This window comes from Astatotilapia calliptera, chromosome 20 (assembly GCF_964374335.1).
Source record: "Astatotilapia calliptera chromosome 20, fAstCal68.1, whole genome shotgun sequence".
Lineage (NCBI taxonomy): Eukaryota > Metazoa > Chordata > Actinopteri > Cichliformes > Cichlidae > Astatotilapia > Astatotilapia calliptera.
In genome coordinates this window covers 18,861,195-18,887,066 of record NC_137441.1, presented here as the reverse complement: position 1 = coordinate 18,887,066, position 25,872 = coordinate 18,861,195, and the positions used below count along the sequence as shown (strand labels likewise).

Sequence of the window (25,872 nt, the reverse complement as noted above, 5' to 3'; positions counted from 1 at the left end):
CAATTTCTGATGTTTTTAGTCATTCGGATGTGTGGTGTCTTATCAGTAGCAATAATAAAGGAAATGCACATCAAATGTCTGTGTGTGTCATCATGACGCAATGGAATATCATGGACTACCATGACCCCACCCACACACACACACACACACACACACACACACACACACACACACACACACACACACACACACACACACACACACACACACACACACACACACACACACACACACACACACACACACACACACTCACTGGTGGAGTGTCTTACTTCTGTATTTGTCCAGTGTTCACATGTATACACAAAATCACATCTATACAGGCGGAAAGTACCAGGTTAAGCAGAATTCCATTAAAGGACAGCGTGACAGAGTTTTTGACAGAAGGTGGTGGGTGTGACCTATCAGTGCTGATGAGCCATCAACAGATGGCCAGTTCATGTTCATTTGCACATTACCACAACTGAACACGGACAAGCTCAACAGACTGATCCTGGCATCACGTCTACACAACTACATGACAACTAATTAGCAGCTCCTTCAACTTATGTCAGATATCCAAACCACGCCTTCTGTTAAAAGTAATGTTAGTATTTCTCTCAGTGACTTCAAATACACCTGTGAGGAACCATTAACAGATGTACAAAACGTTGCTCCGGTGCCACTCTTTCCCTCTGAGGATGTTCCACCTGGTTTTACTTGCTGTGATGAAGATACTGCTGGGTGAACATGTTGAGCTCACTGTCCAGCCAGCCCGCTTTATTCCTGAAAAGGCACAAATGCAAACACACGTTTAAAAAAATAAAAAATAAAAAATAGACAATTATGCAACAAGTTGCATGTTTAAAAGAGACACCTGCAAACAGCATGTGTTGATCAGAAATATAGTCATCCTGAGATCATGCTTGAACATGGCATAGTGCAAAAAACACTCTGACCCTGCTGTGAATGGCTGCACAACTCAGTTTGGAACCTGGCACAGCCTGGTGTAGTTGGTGGACTTCGAGGTTCCAGTTTATGTGCTGCTTTTTCTTTTTGGACCAGAAACATGTTTTCTTTCACTCTCTGCAGTTGTGTTATCAATGTTTTTGCTAAAAACTGGGGGCTGTCTGGGTTTAATGTTGTCAGGAGTTTTATTCACATGCTGCTGTTAATTACATTTCTGTTGCAGGTCTTTTTTTAGTCACACATGTGGGCAAAACTCATGTTTACATCATCATATAAAAGCATAGAATGTGTCCATTTTTAAATGAATTACTTGATGAATCACACCAGCCCTACAAATTTATTTAGTGTGAAGCATGCATCACCAGTTTCACGGGGCTAATGCAAACAACTGTTCATATTCACACCTATGGCCAATTCCAAATCATAAATTAGTCTAATGTGCCTGTCTTTGAACTGTGGTAGCAAGCCCAGATACTGAAGAGAACCCATTTAGGCACAGGGAGGACATGCAAACACCACATAGAAAGACCCCAGCTTGTCAGCAGGTTGGAACCTAGAACTCTTTGAAATAGCTTGTCACCTGTAACCTGTGAACAAAATGTTTAATAATGCCTAGTGTTTTACAAGTTTGACAGTTAACTCGCTCTTTCCACCACTGCAATTTCATTTTAACTGGAAATATGTTGATAGTCAGGACTTTGCTCCTCATCACTCCGCCCAAGACTCTACATTGTAAAGAGAGACACACAGCATGCATGAGCAAAGAGCCACAGTTGAGGTTAGCATTTTTACCGTAGCAGCTTAGCCTTGCTCTGGAGGCTGTCCAGCAGCTCGATCTTGCTGTTCATGTCAGTGATGTCATCTTCAAGATTTTGACGGGTGATGTCTACCTGCTGGCAGAGCTGAGCAAATACCCCAGCCAATTCCCTGTCAACCACACACAGCGTTAGAAAGGCTCGACAATATTCAGTGCTGGATCACAAATATACTTGGCATTCTCTCCTGTAACATTAGTCTAATTATGTGTGCTCACTGCTGGACTTGGTGGCTGCAGTTTGATCCAGTGTAACTGACAATGAGCTGTAGCTTCTCACTGGCGTAATCCACAAACTGCCTCTTAAAGGCTCTTTCTTTGGCCTTGGTGGTCCAGGTGAGCCGCTCATAGATGTAGAGGAGCCCATAAAGGCCCAGTGACAAAGCGATGAGACGCCAGCCCACTGCTTTCCAGATCTACACAGAATGAAAGACCAAGGTCAGGCTGAAACATAGGCTGAGCACTAAGTCTACGTTTAATGGTTGGCTATTATGAAATAACAAAAGGCATGAGGAAATAAAATCAGCATTCAAAAAGTTAGTTTGGAATCTTCATAGTGCAAAAATTTGAATACCTCTTTAATAAAAACTATGATAAAATGATGAACTTAATGAGAAAGCCTTTCTGGCAAGTGTTACAGGTGGTGAGTAAACACTGTTGCTGTGGTTTTATTGTGCTTTTTGCCAGCACGTAATCAAAAACATCACAGTTCAGATCATTTCAACTCCCATCCCACAACAGGAAAAGCAAGTACTGTCCCATTTTCAGAGCTTTGCAATTCACTCTGTAGAGCATTATAATACATTTGTTGCCCATCACTACCTCTTTGATTCTGGAACACCAAAACAGATCTGTTTCCTTAATATTTCATTCAATTCTAATTGTGTGCGGTGCGTTTGTAGATCCTCACCACTCCACCAACGACAAGAACACCCATGGAAGTACGGGAGGTGAGGGAAGCAAGACCGGTCACCATAGAGACCATCAGCTCCTCCTGGGTCATGGCGCTTTGTGGAAATGGAGGCATGCTGGTGCTGACCGGTGTCAAGGCCATTGGGCGAGGAACCTGTATGGACAACACAGCGAATAACCTCACAAAGCACACGGCCCTGTACAGATCAATCCAGCTCTGGTCTTTTTGTCCTGGTTTTATTCTAGTCATGTCCAACAGTAGGACACAGCTGAAGGTGAAAAGGAAGCTTTCTATATCAATTTAGGTATGTGATTATGCTTTTTGTTTCAGGATTCTATGCATCAAATATGCTTTTTAATTGTATACAATGTTGCTTATGTAGACACTTTGAGGAAGTTTATGCTTCTGGCAATGTTACCTGGTCATTGTAGCCCATGAGAACGCGTCGGGTATTCTTGGGTCCAAGGAAGCGGTTGACCAGCATGGTCCAGCCCAGAGAGAAGTGGAAGCTGATATCTTCTTGAAAGTCACTGCAAAGCTTGTCACAGGCGAGGTCATAACTGAGGCTGAAGCACTGACTTCGAGGCACCAGCTTGTCAACCTGCTCTCTCACGGCACTGGGCAGCAAAGGCTTCAGACCCTCTGCACACATGAACAGAAAACAGCAGCGTCATTGTGAAAATAAATAATTATTTTCTGCTTGGCTTTGAATTACAACACGACAGCAATAACGACAACAACACAATTTTCAAACAATAACTATTCCATATAGCAGGGGTGGGCAACTCCAGGCCTCAAGGGCCAGTGTCCCTGCAGGTTTTAGATGTGTCCTTGATCCAACACAGCTGATTTAAATGGCTAAATTAGCTCCTCAACATGTCCTGAAGTTCTTCAGAGGCCTGGTAACGAACAAATCATTTGATTCAGGTGTGTTGACCCAAGGTGAGATTTAAAACCTGCAGGACACCGGCCCTCGAGGCCTGGAATTGCCCACCCCTGCCATATAGTGTAACTAGTTGCATGCCACAAATACACATGTGTTTGGCAATCATAGCTGAAAACCTCATAGTGGCTTAACGTAAACCAGAGCCTGTTGAAGTAGAAAGGTGGACATATTACCAATCATGTCATTCTGTGTGGTCTGCAGTGCACTGCTGATGGAGGTGGAGCACCTCTCCGACATGTTCTTGCCCAGGCCCTCCTCTATGTGCCGATGGAGTTCCTACAACAAACAATGACAAAGAAATGTTAAAGCATTAGTTTTTTTGAAAGGTTTAACGACAATCCCTTATATAAGATGTCATTACAGACCACAATCTGCATGTCTCTTTCACTGACACCTTTGATTATTGATATACCTTTATTAGTCCCACAAGGGGAAATTGACAACCTTTTTTCTACTGTGTAGGTTCAGGGCCGCTAACAAACATCTAAACTAAATGATGATATGGAAAAAGGTATATTTTATTGGCCGGGCATCCAAAAGAATGTGCGCTGATGGTGTGCATCCTGCCTGAAGTGTCAGATGGTTAACCAGCCGACCATTCCAAAAGCCTCTTTGTACCCATTATCAGGTCTTATTTGACTGCACACTTAAATGGTAAATGGTAACTGAAGTCTTATGATTCTTATGTAGCGCTTTTCTACTCTCCCGCACTCAGGACTCAGGGCTTTATACAACATGCCACATTCACCCATTCACACAAGCACTTCTTCTGTGCTTTTAAGATTCTAACATTAAAAGGTGGATGCATGAGAGAGCAACTTTGGGTTAAAATCTTGATATTTATATCTTAATATCAAAGATATTTGGTATGCAGTCTGGGGGAGCCAGAGTTCAAACCACCAACCTTCCGGTCAGTAGATGACCTGCTCTACCTCCTGAGGCTACACCCCTTCTGAGCTACACTTAAAGAGCTGTATGAATTATTTGGCATTAAATCTGTTTGGACTAGTGTCTACCACCCTCAGACTGACAGGCTGGTGGAGAGGCTGAAAAAGACTTTAAAGTCCATGATTTGAAAGTTCATTCACGAGGATTTACGCAATTGGATCGCTGATTAGACCCTCAGTTGTTTGCTGAGGTACTCCAGGTCACGGGGGTGTTGGACCTGGTTAAGGGAAGCTGGAGGGAAGGTCCAAGCCCAGCTAAAAGCCAGATTTAATACGTCTTGGACCTTAGAGCAAAGCTGCACACACTGGGGATGTTGGTATGTGAAAATCAGCTTCAGGCCCAGGAACGTTAACTTACTGCCAATTCCAGTCTCTGCTCGAGGAGATGGATAGCTCATACAAAGACATCCCGCTCCACTGTGCTGTTAGATGGCTTATCTGTAGAAAGTATCTTGCTGATAGAACTGGACATCTCAACGAGCATAATCTCAAATTGCAGGAATCAGGACAAAATGTTTCAGATATACGCGACAAGTGGGAGGCTTTGGTTCAAAAGCTGGCAGTTTTTTTTCAAGCGATGTTGAAACATTCTGCTACTTCAAATGCCCCAAGGAGCTGTCCACGGTCCTGATATCATCCCTTATATGACCCTGGGATGAAACTGTGGAGTCCAAAGTGAGACCCAGATTGTGACTTTCTGTGGATGGTGGGATGGGGCAAGTGTCAATGTCAGTGAGTAGATTTCCATCTTTTGGAGAAGGGCTTTTGGGGGCCACAACTGACCTGACTAAACATAAAAGGCAAAATGTTTAGAGAGAATTGGCCAAAATGCTGAAAAAGGGGTTGAAGAGTTGCCCAGCGCGTCATAGTTCATGTAGTGAAGGGTCTATAAACATCACAAACAATGTGGTCTGTGCAGCAGGGAAAATGAGTGGGACTGCCCCACTCATATTGTGTGTGTGTGTGTGTGTGTGTGTGTGTGTGTGTGTGTGTGTGTGTGTGTGTGTGTGTGAGAGAGAGAGAGAGAGAGAGAGAACGGAGAGTTGAAAACAAGTCGCGACCGATGAGAAACGGAAGATGAAGCACGTAAATATAATAACCACTACAGTCATTGCAGAGTGCCTGACGAGCCCAGTTGTAAGTAAGCTGTTAAGAGTCAACTGTACACTGTGTTCGCCGCCTCCGAAACAATAAAGTCCTGTTGGAGCAGCCTTTTAACGCCTCTCTCTGTCTCTCGCTAGCAAAGTTGACCCAGACAGTAAAGCTAACTACCGGCTACCAGCCCGACACGGAACCCGACGTATTAACCAGAGGTCTCTTTACCATGGTTCAGAGTCGTGGACCTGGCCGAGGTAAAAACAGAGTACAAACTGTGTTAGTTCAGTAAGAGAGTCAAACACTAATGTGTACACTCATGTCTGCAAATGATAGCAGAAGTGCTGCCCCGTGTCTGGCCAGAAAGAGAGTACAAATTTGTTTATTTGGTAGTTCAATGAAAGGCTTCAGTTAGCTAAGAGTGAGGGGGAAAAACAATTGTGCTTACTTTTGCAGATTTTTCTTATCATAGAATATTTAAAATAAAGAAAAGCACTACATTTTTGGAAATATTTGTGGATATTTTCTTGGTTTTTCTTTTTGTTCTACTTGATCACTTAAGTGGCCCTCCAATGAGATGACAGTGGCGGCAGCAGCAGCCCACAGCTCCTCTGAGTTTGAGACCCCCTGGTCTATATGGTTCTGTGTCTACTCTCTGACATAGATGTTTCCTGTGTGAAAAAGTGATTGCCCTCTAAATCATCACTGGTTATACCACTCTTTGTCAGCAAGAATTGCAATCAAGTATCTGTGATAACTGGCAATGAGTTTTCCCCATCACTGAAGAGAAATTTTGGCCGACTCTTCTTTGCAGAATTATTTTAATACAGTTATAATGGAGGCATTTTTAGGAATGAATGGGCTGTTTAACGTCATGCCAAAGCATCACAATCAGATTTAAGACCAGAGTTTGACTACACCACTCCAAAACCTTCATTTTGTTTTTCTGGGAAATTCAGAGGTGGACTTGCTTCTGTTTTTCAGATCACTGTTGTGCTGCATAACCCAGGTGGCTTGAGCTTCAGAGCATGAACTGATGGTCAAACATTCTCTTTCAGGATTTTCTGGCAGAGAGTAGAATTCATGGACAATATTGTGCAATTAACATACCTTGATGTACTTTCACTACACCTGAAAAGTTGATTCTGTTCATCTGGACGTAGCATTGTCAGTAGGAGAAATATTTCATCACTCATTCAAGTTTGCATAATGACTGGAACTAGCACCAGTGGTGAACAATGGGCTGTGAGGTCAGTTCCTTAATGATTGACCAGGGAGGATATGAAAAAAATGATAGGTTAGCCTTGTTAGACTGTGAGATTTCCATCAGTAATAGGGTACATTTAAAAGTTGACGTGTACTGGAGACCAAAGCATACGGATCAGTATTTAGAGTTTGACTCTCATCATCCACTGGAGCACAAACTGGGTGCCCTCAGGATGCTACAACACACAACGAATAGCATCCTCACAGACACAGCGGCCAGGGAAGCAGAAGAACGTCATATCGAGAAGGCCCTGAGTAAATGTAAAAGTCTAAGAATATGCTAAAGTTAAACTCACATTTTTGTAGACCTTGAGCACCACTGGTGATGGATGGAAGTCCATATGGAAGTCGTCCACCAGCACATGGAGCTTCCTGATTTCCTCTGCCATGGCATTAGAAACCTAAAAGAACAACCACCCTCTTTTTAGCTGAATCCACATAAACCAGGACAGTCACACTGTGCCAGAATTCACCTGTCTCTCCACCTCCTCAGTAATCTTCTTGATCTTGGACTTGCAGTCCATGGTCAGTAGATCCAACTGCTTGTCGATGAACTCTAATCGGTCCTGACGGTCCTCTTTGGTCTCCAAACAATAGACTCTACACACCAACCCACACAGCTTTTTAAGTTTAAAATGAAAGTCTATTAAAGATGGAGATGTGCTGCACACATGGGTCTTAATCACAATGAAAACCATTTATGGGAATTCTTTCCCCAGGCACTCTGTGGCTAAAAGAGGAGGGCAATGCTTTTTGGGGGTCTGTGGTTTAAAGTCTCAGCATATACAAATACTGCTTTTAATCACAGACTCACCTCTGCTCCTGTGCAGCAATGTATACCGAATCCATAATGTGACGCAGGGCTTCAGAGATCTGCTTGGCCCTCACTGTATGCTGCTCAAATTTGGTCTTCACGGCAGACTGTGATATACACTCCTAAATACAGCAGACAGACAGCAATTCAGATATCAAATCAAGAAAAATGACAGAATGCAACTGAATGACCCTGGATCTGATGGAATTGAAGGTAAATTTCCAGCTTTAAATCACAAATGTAGTTAGACTAAGTTACATAATCTGCATAAGAATATTTTTTTTATTTCAACGGGACAATGCGCATTAATTAACATGATAGTCGTTATTTACAGATAGGGATATATAATCATGTATAATACCCCATACCCCAGTCCTGTCTATTCTGATTGTAATAACAGAACCGAAGTAAAAACATAAAAATCCTGAAATCTATTAAAGTATGACATCAAGTGGACCAGTATAGCAAAAGCAGTAATGGTGCACTTGGAAAAATAAATCTGTTGGGCATTTTTATTGGCCTTCAGACAATAATTCTGATTGCTACAGTCACAGACAGGACAGTGAAAAAAATAAATAAAAATACAATGACATGATGAGTGCAGGCACAGAAAGCTCTATGTGAAAGCTAATTTACACCATGGAGCCCTGCTTTCAAAAACTGGCATAGATAAAACTCTATGTAGCTGGATTTATGAAATAAGTGCTTTTTATAACATGTTTAGCGCCATCTTTTTCCAGTACAAAATGTGACATCCCAGAGTTTGTTGGTTGGTTGGTTGCGGTCAATAAGAACAGTAAAACTAAAAAACAGTTTAAGAGGATAACTGTTGTGCTGTCCCTGGCTACAACAATGGATTTTATGGTAACAAATCAAGAATATCTGCTTTCTCCGTCTCCCCCTTTACCAGTAATTGACTCTGTGTTGTTTGGCTAGCTGCACTGAGAAAGTAAAATGCATCTGTTGGTCATAATGTTCGGGTTTGTAAAACACTTTATGAATGAGTACTGTGGACGAGACTGTTTCAAGTTGGGTGACAGGTGGTTCACCAGACCGACAAGCTGGAGTCAGAAACTCTGATTTTTACACCATCTTACTACCAAGCCGTGCAAGCAGCTGATGGGATCAGGTTAATGCATGTGAATCACACCAGAAACATAACACAATCTGGAACCCTATCAGTATATCTGCAAGAAAAATAGCTAGAAAACGGAGGCTCAGGGGAAGAGATACCACCCTTTGTGGAAACCTCCCCCCCCCCCCTCACATCACCTCACTGACTGGATTACTTTATATTAAAATTAATAAAACAAAAGCAAAGCCCAAATTTAAGTGTAGGAAAGTATAAGGTGGACATTTTTTGAATATATTTTCCCACTGACGTACAGATGGATGTTAGGATTTCCAATTGTGCGTTTCACATAGATGTATGAAATTTCACATAGATGTATGCTACATATGTTTGAATCATATGTAGCATACCGATTCAAACATACAGAAATTAGATCAAATCTCATTTCTAGTTTTGAGGATCTTACCTCGAAACGCCGTTCAAAGTTCTGGAACTCAAACATTCTGGCCTGAAATCCTTCAGCAAGAGCGCCACCTGAAACAGCACAGGAGTGAGAATGTGCGCTACAGTGGGTTTCACACTTTTTAATCACCTCACTTTAAAGTCTATTCAAACTCAAAAAACTATACAGATCACATACAACTTTTACGTGGCACAAGAATTCTGTGTTTTTTTAAATCTATTTAAACACAAAGAATAAGCCAAATTAAACATTTTCTAATACTTATCAGTAATCTAATAATTAATTAATATAAATATATCCATTTATTTTTATATTAAAAAATAAATTCCCCCCTCGCCCCTCCGGGCAGTCTATCCTTCAAGCTTGGGGCCTCTACCAGAGGCCTGGGAGCTTGAAGGTCCTACACAGTATCTAGGACGGTGTTCCTCTGGACGGAGTTCTTGGATGTTGTTCCTGAGATCTGCTGGAGCCACTCGCCTAGCTTGTAGGTCATTGCACCAAGTGCTCCAATTACCACTGGGACCACTGTTACCCCTCACCCTCCACCTCTTCTCTGAACCCTCGGTACTTCTCCTGCTTCTCATGTTCCTTCTTCCTGATGTTGCTTTCATTCGGTATAGCCATCTGGCTATCTTGGTTAGCCATTACCAATTTGTCCATTTGTATCTGGAAATCTAACAGGATCTTAGCTCGGACATTCTTCAACGCCGTCGGGTGGTGACCTCGGGACTTGTACACTATGCCGGCCACTTGGTTATGGCGCTCTATGTATGTCCTGCCTGATAGCATCTTGCACCCTGCTGTTATGCGCTGGATTGTCTCATGAGCATCTCTACACAGCCTGCACCTGGGGTCTTACCTGGTCAATTTCTTGATCATAAAGAGCAGATTGTAACCATGATCATGACCATTGATCAATAATTAGTGATCAAAGATCATTATGGACCTGGCAGTCATAGGCTACGTACATACATACACGGATTTTCGAAAACTGAGATTTTCCATTTTCGTTTAAAAAAAAAAAAAAAAAAAAAAAAAAAAAAAAAATCTCCATCCACATGTAAACGCCAAAAACAAAGTTAAACGCTCTGAAGAACATGCCAATCCATGCCATCCTAACCATGTAGAAGTGTTGGCCAATCAGAAGTCAAGAAGTCTGGGAGGGAAAGAGTAAACCGGGTTTTGTACGTTCATAAAATCTCAAGTACTTCTGAAAAGTTTGTGTTTTTCTGAAAAGGCAGCTAATTTTGCGTTACTTTTCAAGTGCCGTCATCATTTCAAATGTTAATAACTAAAGACAGTATTTTGGCTGGTGTAGACTCACAACTTAGGAATGAAAAAAAATGTATACAACATACATAAATTTAATTTAAAAGAAATTACATTTATTTAAAACCAATTTGCGTTGTGAGAGCGTCTGTATTGAATGTAGAAGCCACGTCCGAAGTTCACTCTGATGCCTCTGTCTTTGTAAATGGAGGGACAGTAACTGTGTGTGTGTATATGTAAGCGTGTAAAAACTGCAGATAGTAAGATTAACAGCGACAGTATTTTTTTATTCTAGAAATTTCTCTCATGTAAACAACAACAACGTGGCATCACAGCGTGACGCCACGTTATTTCCATTTAAATGAAAAATCTCAGTTTTTAAAAATACCCGTGTATGTATTCCGATTCACAAGGTCCTGAATCGATTCGATCCTCGATTCGATTCAATTTAATTCAATTCAATTCGAATCTGGGAAATTTTGCCTCAGACAGTCAGAAATATTATAATTCAGATCGGTACATTTACATATTTTTGTATCTATAAAAAGGAAGCTGACACTTTCCAGACTTTATCAAAGGTGTAAGCATCACAGCAGATGCCTTTGTGTCAAAGTAGCTGAAGATAAAACAGAAAAACATGAAGGCGACTTTCCTGGCCTGGGATTTTATAAAAATATTCTGCAGTACATCAAAAACAAAATAAAACCATTAATCAACATATGAACATTACCTCTGAAGTTACAGCGGTTTTATTAGAGACACGGCTAAGCGTTTTGCATTTTGCATAATTTTAAAAAGTTTAAATTTGTTCAGAAGCCTATTGAACGGCAGAAATGAGGCTTTCTTTTGGAAGTAAGTGAAAGGAAAAAAACAGCAGCCGACAGCGCTGTAAACAACTTGTGCGTAATAAGAAAGCGAATAATACAGAAAAAAGAGATTTTAGACTGGAAACTGTTCTTGAAGTACAGAGAGAGCAAGAGAGAGAGAGAGAGCTGTGCATGAAGTGCGGTGGAAGCAAAACAGCAAAAGTCAGAGTGAATTCATGACGATGTTTATGTGAAGCGTAGTTTGGATCTTCTTTTGCTGCTGGTTCGGTCAATATTGTTTGGAGAGAGATAAAACTAACACCTTTAGAATCAGCGCAAAATGGGCATAAACACAAAGTGTGGACCCGCTGAAACATCAGAGTCAGTGAGCTGTCGGTTTTCAGCCCCGACCGTGTCCGTGCCGTCGGGTGAGAAAGGCGACATCTCACTGATTCTGATCCGCAGGTCCGCGCTTTGTGTTTAAGTCTTTGTGCAGAATCCGTGTACCTGCTCTCATTTAAAGCTGTTTTAGCTGTTTGGTGGTTTTCGAAATTTTGTGATTCTGGCATTTCGGGCAAAATTAATTTATATTAAAAAAATCGATTCAGGATTTTAATGAATCGATATCACGTTATCCAAGCCAGAATCGATTTTAATCGATAAATCGATTATCAAAACCCACCCCTACTATGACTGCCAGGTTCATAACGGTCTTTGATCACTGGTTATTGATCGGTGGTCATGATCATGGTTACAATCTGCATTTTATGATCAAGTTTTCCGTGACTGAAAGCACAGTTTACGTGTGGACGAAAGGCCCAAACGCATAGAAGAATCTGCGTTTTCAAAAATATCTGTGTATGTGTGGACATAGCCATAGAAACCTATGTATGCAGAGGTGCTGTGCGTGTGATATTTTATTTATATACTAAAGTCAATTGCACTTTTAGTCCAACAGATGGTGCTGTTGAGGTTTAGTGAGTGAGCAGAGCTGAGTGCTGCATAAAGAAAGAAGCTGGTAAAAACACAAACAGAGCCATTGGAGAAACAAACAGCACACAATTCAACACACAGGCTTTCCAAAGAGTGGCGTATGAAAGTAAAATATTTAGAGGATACTAAATCATGTTTAAGACAGGGATGTGACCCCATCCCACCTTTTTTTCTCCACTGACAAAACTAACAGCATGCTACAAGGAAGTCAAAGGTAAAGTTGAAGTTTTAAATGGACATTGCATGTACATTACAGACTTCGTATTTATGACTAGACTTGTTAATGTTACATTGTTACTGGTCAAGCCTACTATGTTATAGACTGGTTGTTATATAGCGCTTTTATATTCGAGCACTCAAAGCAATTAACACAACACGCCTCATTCAGCCATTCATACAAGGACTTTTCTTTCTACACGAAGTACATTTTTTCTAACATTAACACTCCAATAAATGCACCAGAGAGAAACTTGGGGGTTAGTAGTACTCCTAAGGATACTTTGGCATGCAGAATGGAGATGGGAACAGCTTTTCTGATTAGATAAATGACCTCCTCTACCTCCTTAGCTACAGACACTCACAAATGGCTGTGTGGCACCATGATGGGATTAATAACCTTGTCACATGGCTGTAAAGAAAAGCAGAAAATGTTTTCTGGCCTTGCTTACCTTCCACTCTGTCTCCTGCATGCACAAAACATCTACCTTCATCCTGTCCATCACATCAGTCATGGTCCTTACATTTAAAGTACCCACTCCTCCACAATCCTGCCTTTTCTCCTCTCTCACCGTCTCATCTTCAGCCAACAGTAGCCCAGTACCTACCAGCCTTCCACTGGCCAACAGCACCAGAGGCAGTCAACAACTTGGGCCCCGATCGATCTAGTACAATCTTATCATTGTACAGAGCTTGTCAAGGAACTTTTTTTGCTGCGTATTTCAAAATTCAAACCTTTCCAGAGTTTTGATTGCGCAGACTGGTTCCCTCACCTGCTTCAGGCATTCCTTGAGCCTTTTGCACACGAGCCTGAAGTACTTCCTTGGCAGAAACGAAGAATATACGGTCACCAGCCTGGGCTCGGTCCACTACACCCAATTCATCCACCAGAAAATTAGTGCAACGGTCCATATGCTGCCCACGGACCTGGTTGAGCAAGAACACACTTAAATTAGCAAGGATCACAAAGGCAAAGCCTACCAGAACAAAGCTTTCTTTGGATGAGGAAGTGATGCCACATTGAGATTTATACATTTACGGTATTAAGAAAAATTAAATAGAAACGTTTCATAAACTCTCTTAGAAACTTCTAATACAAGGCAAAGAGGACACACTGCAGCATCAGACTAACACATTATTAAAAAAATGAATCTTTAGACAGGTATTGAGAGTTTTGAGGTGATTTCTCCTGGAACAGTGCCCTTTAGTGTGTAACCAACAAGCCACAATAAGGACCATCTTAAGGTTTGTAGTACCTCCTGACAGCTAATACGCATTCATGCACACACAACTTTAACAAAGTCATCATCGTGTCTTTAAATTTGCCCACCACAGCAACAAGGACACCTCTTTAGCTGTTAGGAGACCAAAATGTCCCATGTGAGACATCAAATGGTAAATGCTAAACTGAAGTGGACACTCTTGCTAGTGTTACAACAGCCATAAAGAAGTACTTTGTGTATACACCATAACTGACCTCCTCCATATATTCAGGTTCTGAGGCAGAAGCATCCCAGCGGTTGTTGAGGATGAAAATGTTGGGACTGGAAAGTCGCTCATTGACCTTGTGAAAGAAGGACTTCTCCTGCAAGATGAAAATGTACCAATGTTTGAAAAAAAAAAAAAAGGAATCCGTGAATGAGAAAATGCAAATGGTTGGCAAAAAAAAAAAAAAAAAAAAAAGTTAGATTCACATTTCTTTATACTCAAACCACCATTATTGAGGGAGGCACTGTTACTCTGAATGAGACCCATCAGGACAGAAATCTTTCATCATAAGAAAAAGAACCCTTTGAAATACTTTGGATTCATCTGTGATGACCTTTCCTGATGGCAACTATAGAATTATTCTTCTGTCAAAGGTCATGTGCCAAAAAAAAACAAAAACAAAACAACAATCCAAGTAAATAATTTCAAGGTAGTATGTTTTCATTGGCACTCATACAATTAAATTCCTGCTTCCAAACAGTCAAAAGGGAGTTCATTTGAGCAAGCAAGATTCAGCTGTGAGCACCAACAGCTACCCACAAGAGCATCAAACTGCAGCAGTGTGCAAAAACCAGGCTTCTTTGTGCACAAAGCTGCAGAGTTCTACGCATGTCAGTTGTTGAATTTATTTGTGTTGGCGGTAAAGCATGAATACCTGTCCCTGTTAAAAGAAATTATTTGTCTGGATTATGTTTTCTCCTCACACGACTTTTGACAGGGAAAACACCATATAAGCAAAATGTTCCCAATGCACAGCAGTGTCACACAATCCCCTCACTCAGATTGTTTTGACATGTCATCAACAGTCCTGTTTGAACCTCATCTCTTCATGCAGTTCTTACCGTTTGCATCAGCGTGGATTCAGAGTTTGCCACAAGAACAAACACATCAGCATCCAGACAGAACTTGTCGATCCAGCTGTCGAGCTCTGTGGTAACATCAATCCCTGGGCTTGAGATGCAAACATGATGTTAAACAACAGAATCAGAGTCCTCGCCAAGTCAGCACAGCCACTTTCATTAAAAAGAAAATTTAAATCCAATATCAAATACTCTTATAGTGAAGCAGAAATACGGTTTGGGACATTTTTGTGAGACAAGCCTCGGTCTCACTCTGCTTCAAGTCAGCCAACATCTTTCCATAAAGTCAGCCACCTACAGTAACGAAGCCGCCACCTTGTTTGCCCAGCTTTTCCCTTTAGGGGTCGCCACAGCAGATTATCTGCCTTCATCTCACACTATCCCAGAATCCTCCTCTGTCACACCAACACTCTGCATCTCCTCCTCTGCAGTTACCCTTAGCACTACAGCTGAACTTCCCCAGAGCTTGTCTCAACTCCTTTCTGAACTCTGAACAACGTTCTTGCTACTTCAGCTTCCAGCATTTAACTCTTGCCTCTGCCTTCACTCACTTTGGAGATCAAAAGAGGTTCCTGACTTCCAAAGTCATCCCACAGACTAGCATGATGCCATCCACATTATCCTCTCTAACTGTTAAACATTTCTCCTGAAAAAACTACCCAGGCTACTTGTGTTCACAGCTGTCTTACACTGTATCACTGTATATAATGCTGCTGTTGGCACTGTAAGGCATAGATTCAGATTGGCAGAGTGGCAGTGTGCCATCAATGAGAGTAGCTCATTCTTTATTTTTGCATTAATAAATGCTGCTGTCTGTGAGCTGCAATCAGTCATCCATTCTTTTTTTCTGCATCATCACAAATTTCCTTCATATCCTGTGATATAAATTTGAGGCTCTGATATCCCACCCCTGGTTCGGTCAACTTCCCAAATGTCTCAGGAAGAAAAACTAGGATCAAAAGCTGGAGGTGACCTTTTTAGTGCTCCTCCATAGAGAGTACACTTCCCTCTACCTCAGCAGGAGCAAAAGCATGTTAAACTTCTTCTTGCATCCTGGTTTTCACTTGTCTGATGCTCTTTGGCCCTACAGGTCCTTCAGTCACAGCTTCTGTCAAAGTCCCATAACAACAATGTACTTCAACATGCACTGACTGTGTCTCTGTCTGTCACCTCTCTCTGGCAAACATTTGACTAAATGTGCTATGACACCGTTTTACACAGGAAAAGCTGATGTCACGAGGATTCCCAGGCATCGACATTAAGAACAAAAAGAAGAAAACCCATAGATGACGTAGTAGCTCATCACTGATCCAACACAGTTCGCAGGTTGGTCCCAATAACCTGACAAATATGACCCCGACCATCAGGTGATCTCGGGGTGGCTGTAGCTCAGGTGGTAGAGTAGGTCATCCACTGATCGGAAGGTTGGTGGTTCGATTCCTGGCTTCCCCTAGTCTACATGCCAAATATCCCTGGGTAAGATACTAATCCTCAATTGCTCTCCAATGCATCCATCGGAGTATGAATGTTAGCTATGAAGCACTTAGAAAGATGTGCATTCACCCATTCGTACAAGCACAAGTTGTGTAAAGTGCTTTAAGTCCACAGATGAGTAGAAAAGCGAAGCAGCCTTTCATATATGCAACCTGCTGAGTGTTACCTAATTAAAACAGAATGAAGCTCTGCTGTAAAGCTATAGGGTTGCAAACTGTTTTCAAGCATTCAGTTGATAATGCAGAAATCTTTTTGTGTATTCCTAGTGCTACTGAGTCTGTTACACCGTTTATAGCTAGGGTTGCAAAATTCCCGGAATTTTCAAAGATGGAATCTTTCCATGGGAATTAACGGGAATTTATGGGAATAAAGTGGGAATTTTCAAAATTGAAGGTTGGCTCTTCTTAGGGAACTTAAATATAGTTGAGCAAAGTATATTTTAGCATAATATTGACAAAAACAAACAAATGCAATTCAAATACACTTGAATATCCATGCCATTCCTTAATCACATGTACAGAGCACAAGCTTGCTGCATGGCTATTGAGACCACCTACTGGCACTGTGCATGCCTCCATCACATGTACACATGGACCACACTTTTGAGCCTGAAGGACAAAGAGTATTAAAGGCACACATTTGAGCCTGTGGACTTAACAAGTGAGGTAAGTTTTGATGATATTATGGGAAAATATATTCATTAAATGTTTAAATTGTGAATATCACATAAAATGTATTAATCTGGTAGATAGCAATCTGATAAGATGCTAAATAAAATGCTAGCATCTGTTAGATGCTAAATAAGCCATAGCTAGTATAACATAAAGAAGATGCTAGCTTCCTCATTTGGCTGTTTTGTTTTGAAGATCATTCCAGTTGTTTAGCTAGCCTTACTATTTATATCTGTTTATTATCATATTGCAATTGTATTATTACGATCTCTTGCATTGCATTAGCATTTTTACAAGCTCTTGTTTTATTTTACAGAAAAATGCCATGTGCGCCATCTGATGTGTGGAGACATTTTACACCAGCTAATGTACAAGGGAAATCTGTATATATGTGTAAGTATTGTGATAAGACGTACGTGAAGAATGCCACAAAAATGCAGCAGCACATTGCAAAGTGCAAAAAAATTCCTCAAGGCCCAACACATGCAGCAGCCAGGAGTTCCACTCAAGGGGAAAATGAATCTGTTTCAGCTGTATCAGAATCAGATACCCACTCATCAGCTCCTGGTCCCTCTGGCATCAGAGGATTCTTTGATTTTATGGATGACACTAGCCAGAAAAACGCAGATGAGTGTTTTGCTCGTGCAGTCTATGCAGCTGGCTCACCCCTGATGCTGACATCCAATGTGTACTGGAAGAGATTTTTGAATGTTCTCCGACCAGCATACATTCCCCCAACCAGACATGCATTGTCTACTCATCTACTGGATGAAGAGTTCAGTCGAGTTCAAGAAAAGGTGAAACAGACCATTAACCAAGCTGACTGTATTTCAGTCATCTCTGATAGATGGTCCAATATCAGGGGACAAGGAATTATTAACTACATAATCACCACTCCTCAGCCTGTGTTCTACAAGAGTGTAGACACAAAGGAAAACGGACACACAGGCCAATACATTGCAGATGAGCTAAAAGTGATCATCAATGACCTTGGACCAGATAAGGTTTTTGCACTGGTCACTGACAATGCAGCCAACATGAAGGTTGCCTGGGCACATGTGGAGGAGACCTACCCACATATAACTACTATTGGCTGTGCTGCCCATACACTAAACCTTCTCCTAAAAGACATAATGGCACTAAAAACAATGGACACTCTGAATAAGAGAGTGAAGCAAGTTCTGAAATATGTTAAAGGCAAACAAGTAACATCCGCTACATTTCTGTCAAAGCAAAAGGAAAAGAACAAGAGTACTACACTGAAGCTTCCCAGCATAACGCAATGGGGTGGTGTTGTTATCATGTTTGACAGCCTTCTGGAGGGAAAGGAGTCTCTGCAAGAGATGGCCATATCCCAGTCTGTAGGCATCGACAGTGACATCAAGAAGGTCATCTTGGATGATGTGTTCTGGGAAAGAGTATCTAGCAGTCAGAAAACCCTCAAACCTATTGCAGCAGCAATAGCGAAGATAGAGGGGGATGGTGCCATCTTGTCAGATGTCCAGTGCCTTTTTGCAAAACTCAAAGAAGAAATCCAGACAATTCTGCCCACTCCCCTACTACTGAAAGGAGAGGAAACGGCTGTGGTCAAGTCATTGGAACAGCGGAGGGAGTTCTGCATGAAGTCAGTGCATGCAGCATACATGCTGGACCCCAAATATGACAAGGGCATACTTTCTGGGGAAGAGATCAACGGTGCCTATGCGGTCATTACAGCCATGTCTGACCACCTGGGTCTCGATAAAGGCAAAGTTCTAGGCAGTTTGGCAAAGTATCGAACAAAGCAAGGCCTTTGGAAAGGGGATGGAATATGGCAGTCATGCCAGCACATATCTGCAGCCACCTGGTGGAAGGGACTATGTGAATCTGAGGCCCTTGCACCTGTAGCCTCCATCCTCCTCCAAATCCCACCATCATCAGCTGCCTCCGAGCGCAACTGGTCACCGTTTGGGAACACCCACACAAAGGTTCGCAACAGGCTCACAAATGTGAGAGTGGAAAAGCTGGTCGGCATTCAGGCAAACCTACGGCTCTTTGAGCCTGACACAGAGCCATCCTCAACAAGGCTGGAAAGTGACACTGAAGAGGAAGACTCAGAGTTGGATGCTGAAGAAGTGGACATGTTGTTGGATGATGATGAGGTCCAGGAAGAGTCTATTGACTGAGCAAAAATGAGAAAAGAGGATTGCTTGAAGGAAGATTTGCATGTTTAATGGGACGTTTTGGAGGATAAGTGGCATTTTTCATTTAACCTTTTGAATGGGACTTTGTGGAGATTTTTGGACAGGGGGCAATTTTGAATGAGCGGGGTTAGGGGATGGTAATATTGAACTCAACATTTCTGTTTTTATTCATCCATGAAACAAGTTATTGAAACGTGTTCTATTCTACTGTACTTACAAATAAATCTGTTGAAATATCTGTTGAAAACATTTTGCATGGAGGTTTTCTTATGATTTCTGTTTATATTTATGCTTGGAAATAATATATTCCCAGTTAGTTCTCCTAAATTCCCATTAATTTCCATAATTCCCATTATTTCCATGGAAAGTTTCCAATATGGAATATTTCCAAAATTCCCAAGCTTAACTTACCATGGAAATTTACCGGAAATTTTCCGCCCCTTTGCAACCCTATTTATAGCTACCACAACGCAGACTGATCAGTTACATCTATAGGCCATTCATGACCATTAATAACTGTTCAGTCAGTTCATTTCGCTGTGGTGTTCTTTATTAGGCTATGCCAGAGTTAGAATTGAGCACACCGAGTAACCATTGAAAATTGAAATGGATCAAATTTAAAAGTCATGCATGCAGCTGTCACGCTAGAACAGGGGTGGGCAATTCCAGGCCTCGAGGGCCGGTGTCCTGCAGGTTTTAGATCTCACCTTGGGTCAACACACCTGAATCACATGATTAGTTCATTACCAGGCCTCTGGAGAACTTCAAGACATGCTGAGGAGGTCATTTAGCCATTTAAATCAGCTGTGTTGGATCAAGGACACAACTAAAAAACCTGCAGGACACAGGCCCTCGAGGCCTGGAGTTGCCCACCCCTGCGCTAAAATAAAGCTTAGATTTCAAGGGGGCAGCTAAATAAATATAAAACAGCTTCTGTGTTTGACTGAGGCTGCTTGGAGAGGTCGTCAGCCTTAGCTAAAGCTCTGATTTGTTTTTTAGCGTACTGCTGTCTTCATATTGTGCTTTGCTTGCAGAGATTTAATCCAAATTCTTTGAATGACATGTTTATATGTGATGCAATCTCAAAATCTGACTTCAGAAATACTATTCTTATATTGCTTAACTTCACAACTTTACTACAAGGTATAGACTCCACAGGATGCTCTCAAGTTTGTTAGTTGTGAGAAAAGCAAGGCAAAGCTTTTCAGGTCTGTTATAACCCCTGTCCCAGCTTCTTTTTAAACAGGTCGGTGGCTTCAAATTCAGATAGAACATATATTTTAAAAGAACACATTTCTCAGTTTTCCAACTCTGACACCTTGTCTTTGGACTATTACACACACAATTCAAATGATTTCCAAATCACTGCAATTTGATTTACATTTTCAGTGGGACCACACATTTTCTGGAAATGGAACTGGACTTTAAAAATGGCCTCAACTACTTGCAAGACCCCTAGAATTATTCCACAAAACATGTATCTGACCTGTCCACCAGCACTAGATCATCCCTGAGCAGAGCACACTTGGCCTTAGGCCACATGACACAAACAAGGCTGCCAGCATCCAGATCTTCATCCTGGTGGAGAGCATGGGCCAGCTGGTTCACTGTCTGGAACCACAGACAACATAAGAGTCAGATATGAAGCTTCCTTTCCACACAGAGTCGACTTCGTCGGCTTTGCTCACCTTTATGTTCTTCCTCTCCTCAGAGCCTCCAGTGAGGATGAAGGCCTCATTCCCATCTGTGCCCTCCACCCTCAGAAAGCAGTTGGTAGTGTGTCCTATCCCAGATGGCAGAACCTTGTCACACAGCATGGCATTGATTACTGAGCTCTTCCCATTACTGGTCCTGAAGAACACGTAGCAAAGCTGTGATCAGCATCTCACACAATTCTACTTCGAGTCATGAAATAAACTCGCACTTATTTTAAGTGTACATACCTTCCAAAGAAAACCACCTTCATATGCCGGCGGGCTAGAACTTCTCCAATGCCGGTCACCTTGGCAAGATAACCCTGGACCTCCTGGACCTGCTCCTCCGTGGCAACCGGGTCTAGCTCTTCACTTTTGTATGCCTCTAATATGTCAAAGTCATCAGGCGGAGGTTAGCTTTTCATGCTGAAAGTTATCATATTCATTCAAAGTGATTTATGCCACCTTCTCAAGATCAAAACACAGACCTTCAATGACAAAAAAGGCCTGACTGAGAAAGAAATAGTATGACGCTGCACAGATCACCTCATTCAAACTCTGTGAGCACTGATGGCTGTAGCATGAACAACAGAACACACACTCAAAACACACTAAGCAACCAGCCACAGATTATCAGAGGTTTTGGTTCAGGCGTGCGGGGGTGGAGGTGGGGGGGTGGGGTAATCTGACAAAGAAGATCTTTGAGATCTTTTTTGTCTTTGTCCAGACATGTGCTTGCGTTCAACATGATCTTACTGCGTTAATTGGATTTCCTGTGTTGTGTAGTGCCGTATCAGAATCAGAAAGGGGTTTATTGCCAAATGTTGAGCAGGTTTACAACATTAGGAAATTGCTGCGGTGCTTCAGTGCAAACATAGTGTCATAAATAGCACTTAAATAGACATGAAAAAATAAAAGTAGGAATAAGAATTAAAAGTGTATATCAGGCTTGTGCTGATAAATTTTCCCTGTGAACTTCAGTGTGCCTCGACTATAAGCCACAGCTCATCGTCTGCAGGATGTAGCACACTCACATAATTCAGTGTGAAACAGACTAGGGTTACGACTATCGATTATTTTAGTAATCCATCGGTTAATAGAGTAATCAGATAAGAAACACTTTTTTTTTTTTTTAAATTAATGAGTCTAGTCCCCCCCGCCCCCTCGGGATTTTGGGGTCTGATGCTTAGGTCATAAACATGACACAGTTGATCGATCAATCAATCAATCAATCAATCATCGATCCAAATGCATTTGAAAACTGAAGAATGTGCTACTTCTGTGGCCAGCTGACCTTAATGAATGCAAGGGTCCCTGTTGTCTTTTTGTGTCTCCAAGTAATGTTCTGACTGTACTACGTGCCCACAGCAGGCTTAAAGCGTCTCTATGACAAAAAGCATGCAGGCTGCTGTCATGCTATCTGTACTGCGGGGAAATAAAATAACAACAGTCTATCCCAGCTGACAGCACAAAGGTTACCTGGGACTGGCCAGCGCATGGTAGCAGGATCAAAGATACAAGCTGGGAAAGCACTGCAACACTGATAGCGGTTTGGACAGAGTCCAGAAAAATATCAATTCAAGCAAGACTCTTTACATTTGTGACTTTTACGTGTAGTAAAGTGGTAAGAGTGTGTGTTCGGTGTTGTAGTACCTTCCAGGAAGGAAGCACTCTCCTTGATGTAAGCCCCCAGCTGCTCAAAGATCCCGTTGATCTTCTTCTTTGCTGTGACAAAATGTTTAAGCGGTGATGCGTTCACTTCCGCCATGATTCTTTTTTCCTTCTTGCTATGAAATGGGTTGGTGCTGAGTCGTGGAAATACCAGAGACATGGCACTAGAGAGATAAAACATCACAGACACGCCCAGTATGTTTAGCAAAAGCGACACATTATTCAGTGCAAGCACATTTACTTTCTTACTGCAAACTGGACTGACAAGCTGTCTGAAATAGGAATTCGGCCAATACTCGTCTAATAGTGCACTGCATGCTAGCCAGGGGTAGCCTTAAAAGACCATTTCATTGGTGACAGCCTATTATTTGTTGTAAACGAAAACTGTTATCTTTACAATTATCATTATCACACTCTCTCACACCATTTTTCTAATAAAGAAACCAAAACAACCGTTGAGGCATGGCTTATTGTTAATAAAGTCTTAACATTTATTACCAAACATCTTCATTCATATCAATAATCTGTCAATTTTCTTACTCTAGGCATCTTTCCTCCCAAACATTTGACATAGAGAGGTCATTCCACATCGAATCAACCTGACAGCAATGGACTGATTTAGGCAACAGGCTGGGCAGAAAATAAATCTAATTAAATTTTTCTCTTCAACCAGCAGGGGAATCCACAATTTTCAATCTAGAGCCATCATTTGATCCTCAAATTGTAGGAAAATGTGTCCCCTTTCCCACAAGGTGCTCCTCAAAGGCAACAGATGTATACTTTTTGATCTGGAGGTATTTGAATGAAAGGAGTGCCATTTCAGTGCTTGATGCAGTTCTATTATATTTAGATTGGTTTAAGAAAAGCAGAAAGCAGCTGTTTTTCACTCTCTCTCTCTTTGAATACATTTTCACAGCACAGAACACACATGTAATGCCACTGTTTTGCACATGTCTCAACTCTGTATATTTTTATATATTTTATTTATTGTTTACTCTATTTAATTTGTAAAATATGTGTACACACACACACACACACACACACACAGAAAAATATTTAGTATACACATCCAGAAATGCATATACTATTATATATTGTACATATATTTATTAGTTTCAGATGTAGCCATTCTTGTATTTTGCTTGTTTACATTATTGTATTTTGCACAACTCTGTTGCTTGTGAAGCTCATACACAAGAATTTCACTCACACGTACTGTACCAATGTACCTGCACATGTGATGTGACAATAAAAGTGATTTGATTTGATGTAGAGCAACTTCTTCTCTTGATCTCTAAAGCAAGAAGATACCATTTACAGTCTGGGTCTTATAAGCCTTTAAGCGCCAAGCCAAATAATGTTGTCACTATGGTAACTTTGCTGATGTTCTGACAGCTGATTATCTGATTTATTTAAATATTATCATTGGCCAACACTCTGCTCTGAGTGTTTTTAAGCACAGCCTTGTTTCCCTCTCTCAGACTAATGGCTCCTAAATGTAAAAAAAAAAGACCAAATTAAAGGGTCATCTTCAGAAGGAAGAGGATGGCTACACAGTCCGTGTCTATCCTGGGACAAGGAGTAAAAGTACTTGGGCGTCCACATCCACAACAGGGTGAAGTGGATGACCAACAAAAGCCTGGAAACAAGAACGGAATGAGAAGCCCCTATTTGCTAAGAAGCCGATATCCTTCGACATGGGCAGCAATATGATGGAGATTACCTGTCAGTCAGTTGTGGTAAGCTTACTGTACTTTTTCTTTGCCGTCGTCTGCTGGGGCAACAGCATCAGAGCTGGTAAAAGTAACACACTGAATAAACTTACTAGGAAGGCTGGCTCTGTGATTTTAGAACCTAAATAAACAAGCAATATAACAAACAGCAAAATACCTAACATCTGAAATGTATTTTCAAAAGTTACAAATAAACTTTGGATGAAGCATAGTACAAATAATAATAAGTTAAAATAAAGAAGATTAAAAAAAAAAAAAAAAAAAAGAGTGCCCACTGTGAAAGACTGTAGCAGTCACTGACCTCACAACTGCTATATCTAAATCAGAAACAAATTATCAGCCTCGAACCACAAATGAACACTAAGCAAGTTTCTTTTATCATTTTTAGCGGCACCCCCGATATGTGAGTGCGGGTTTATGAGAATACCGACAAAGATGGCACTGCAGATCTATGAAAGCTTCACCTCATCCATGCAGAGTCAAAACCAGCTAAACATGCTGGTTGCGCTCCGTCACCGCCCCTGCGACCTTTCACACAGTGCTGAAGATAATATTGCAGCAGTGCCATCAAGCTCTTCTTAATGCTGCTTTTAATATAAACACAAATAAAATAGAAACACTCGGCACGTTGCGCCAAGTTCTTTTAACACTGACGCTTTCCTCATCTTTGTGCAAGCTAATCTATGTCATCAAGTACTCCGGCTGCACAATCTCTGATTAAGCTTCTGTTTCTCATATGTTCCTCCATCTTTGTTCTTGACCATGACACAAAGTCCTTTTAACAGTCTGGAGTAGCTGCTCAAGGATAAATTACGAGCTACGAGCTGACCTGTCAACCAACTTCGATAGGAGCTAAGGCTAGCTTCACTAACGACTTGCTAAGTCAAAGCCGTGGGTGTGCCTTACCGTGGATGCAGTCGTTCTTCACAAACAGTCCTCTTACATTGTGCCCCCGAGGCTTCTGAATACTCTACAAGTCACCGAGCTCCCCACGACCCCACACACCTGTACGTTATACTGATAACTCAAGTTAGCTGCTACTGCAAGGGGCGTCTCCGCGTGTTCCAAGGACCTTAAAGCACTGACTTTGACTGCGTTGGTTTTTAGTAAACCCCAAAGACGTCAAACAGTATACTTTAAAGGTTGATCTTTATATAGTTTCCCAGCGCACACTACGTTCCAGCATTGTGTCGACTATTCCGTTTACTATCTGCGCGACCCGCTCTCTTCTTTAGTGTCAATGGCAAACAGCTCTAAGGTGGAATACCGCCACCTGCTGGATTGGAGAACAGCTGCTGCAGCCAGGTCCTCTTGCCTCTGGTGGCACGAAGTAGCAGGGGCGTGGCTTTTAGCTGATGCTTCCTGCTACCCATGAACAAAAATATTTGTGCTTACAGTATTTTGTGCTCTTTTCATAAAGTCTGTAAGTTTGAATGAGTCGTCAGTACTATATTTTAGAAAAAGAAATAACATCAACCAGAGACAGTCTAGAGCAGGGGTGTCAAACTCAAATACA

General features: G+C 41.5%; 1 protein-coding gene across 2 annotated transcripts; it reads right to left on the bottom strand.

Annotated features, from left to right (window-relative positions):
• Nucleotides 1-261: 261 nt before the first annotated feature.
• mfn2 (mitofusin 2) lies at nt 262-25,603 on the bottom strand. Of its 2 annotated transcripts, XM_080294720.1 has the most exons (19): nt 25,263-25,595; nt 24,347-24,417; nt 22,606-22,787; nt 21,202-21,337; nt 20,947-21,109; nt 20,745-20,869; nt 14,893-15,001; nt 14,040-14,147; nt 13,336-13,489; nt 9,282-9,349; nt 7,744-7,865; nt 7,403-7,529; nt 7,226-7,330; nt 3,795-3,897; nt 3,094-3,317; nt 2,673-2,828; nt 1,982-2,178; nt 1,741-1,875; nt 262-765 (listed from the first exon to the last, which is right to left on the bottom strand). In XM_080294720.1, the coding sequence occupies exons 3-19, from the start codon at nt 22,781-22,783 to the stop codon at nt 696-698; spliced, it is 2,280 nt and encodes a 759-aa protein (XP_080150846.1). In that variant the 5' UTR covers nt 22,784-22,787; nt 24,347-24,417; nt 25,263-25,595; the 3' UTR covers nt 262-695. The 2 variants fall into 2 exon arrangements, with proteins under 2 accessions (XP_080150846.1, XP_026009544.1); XM_026153759.2 differs by lacking the exon at nt 24,347-24,417 and having other exon boundaries at nt 25,263-25,603.
• Nucleotides 25,604-25,872: the final 269 nt, after the last annotated feature.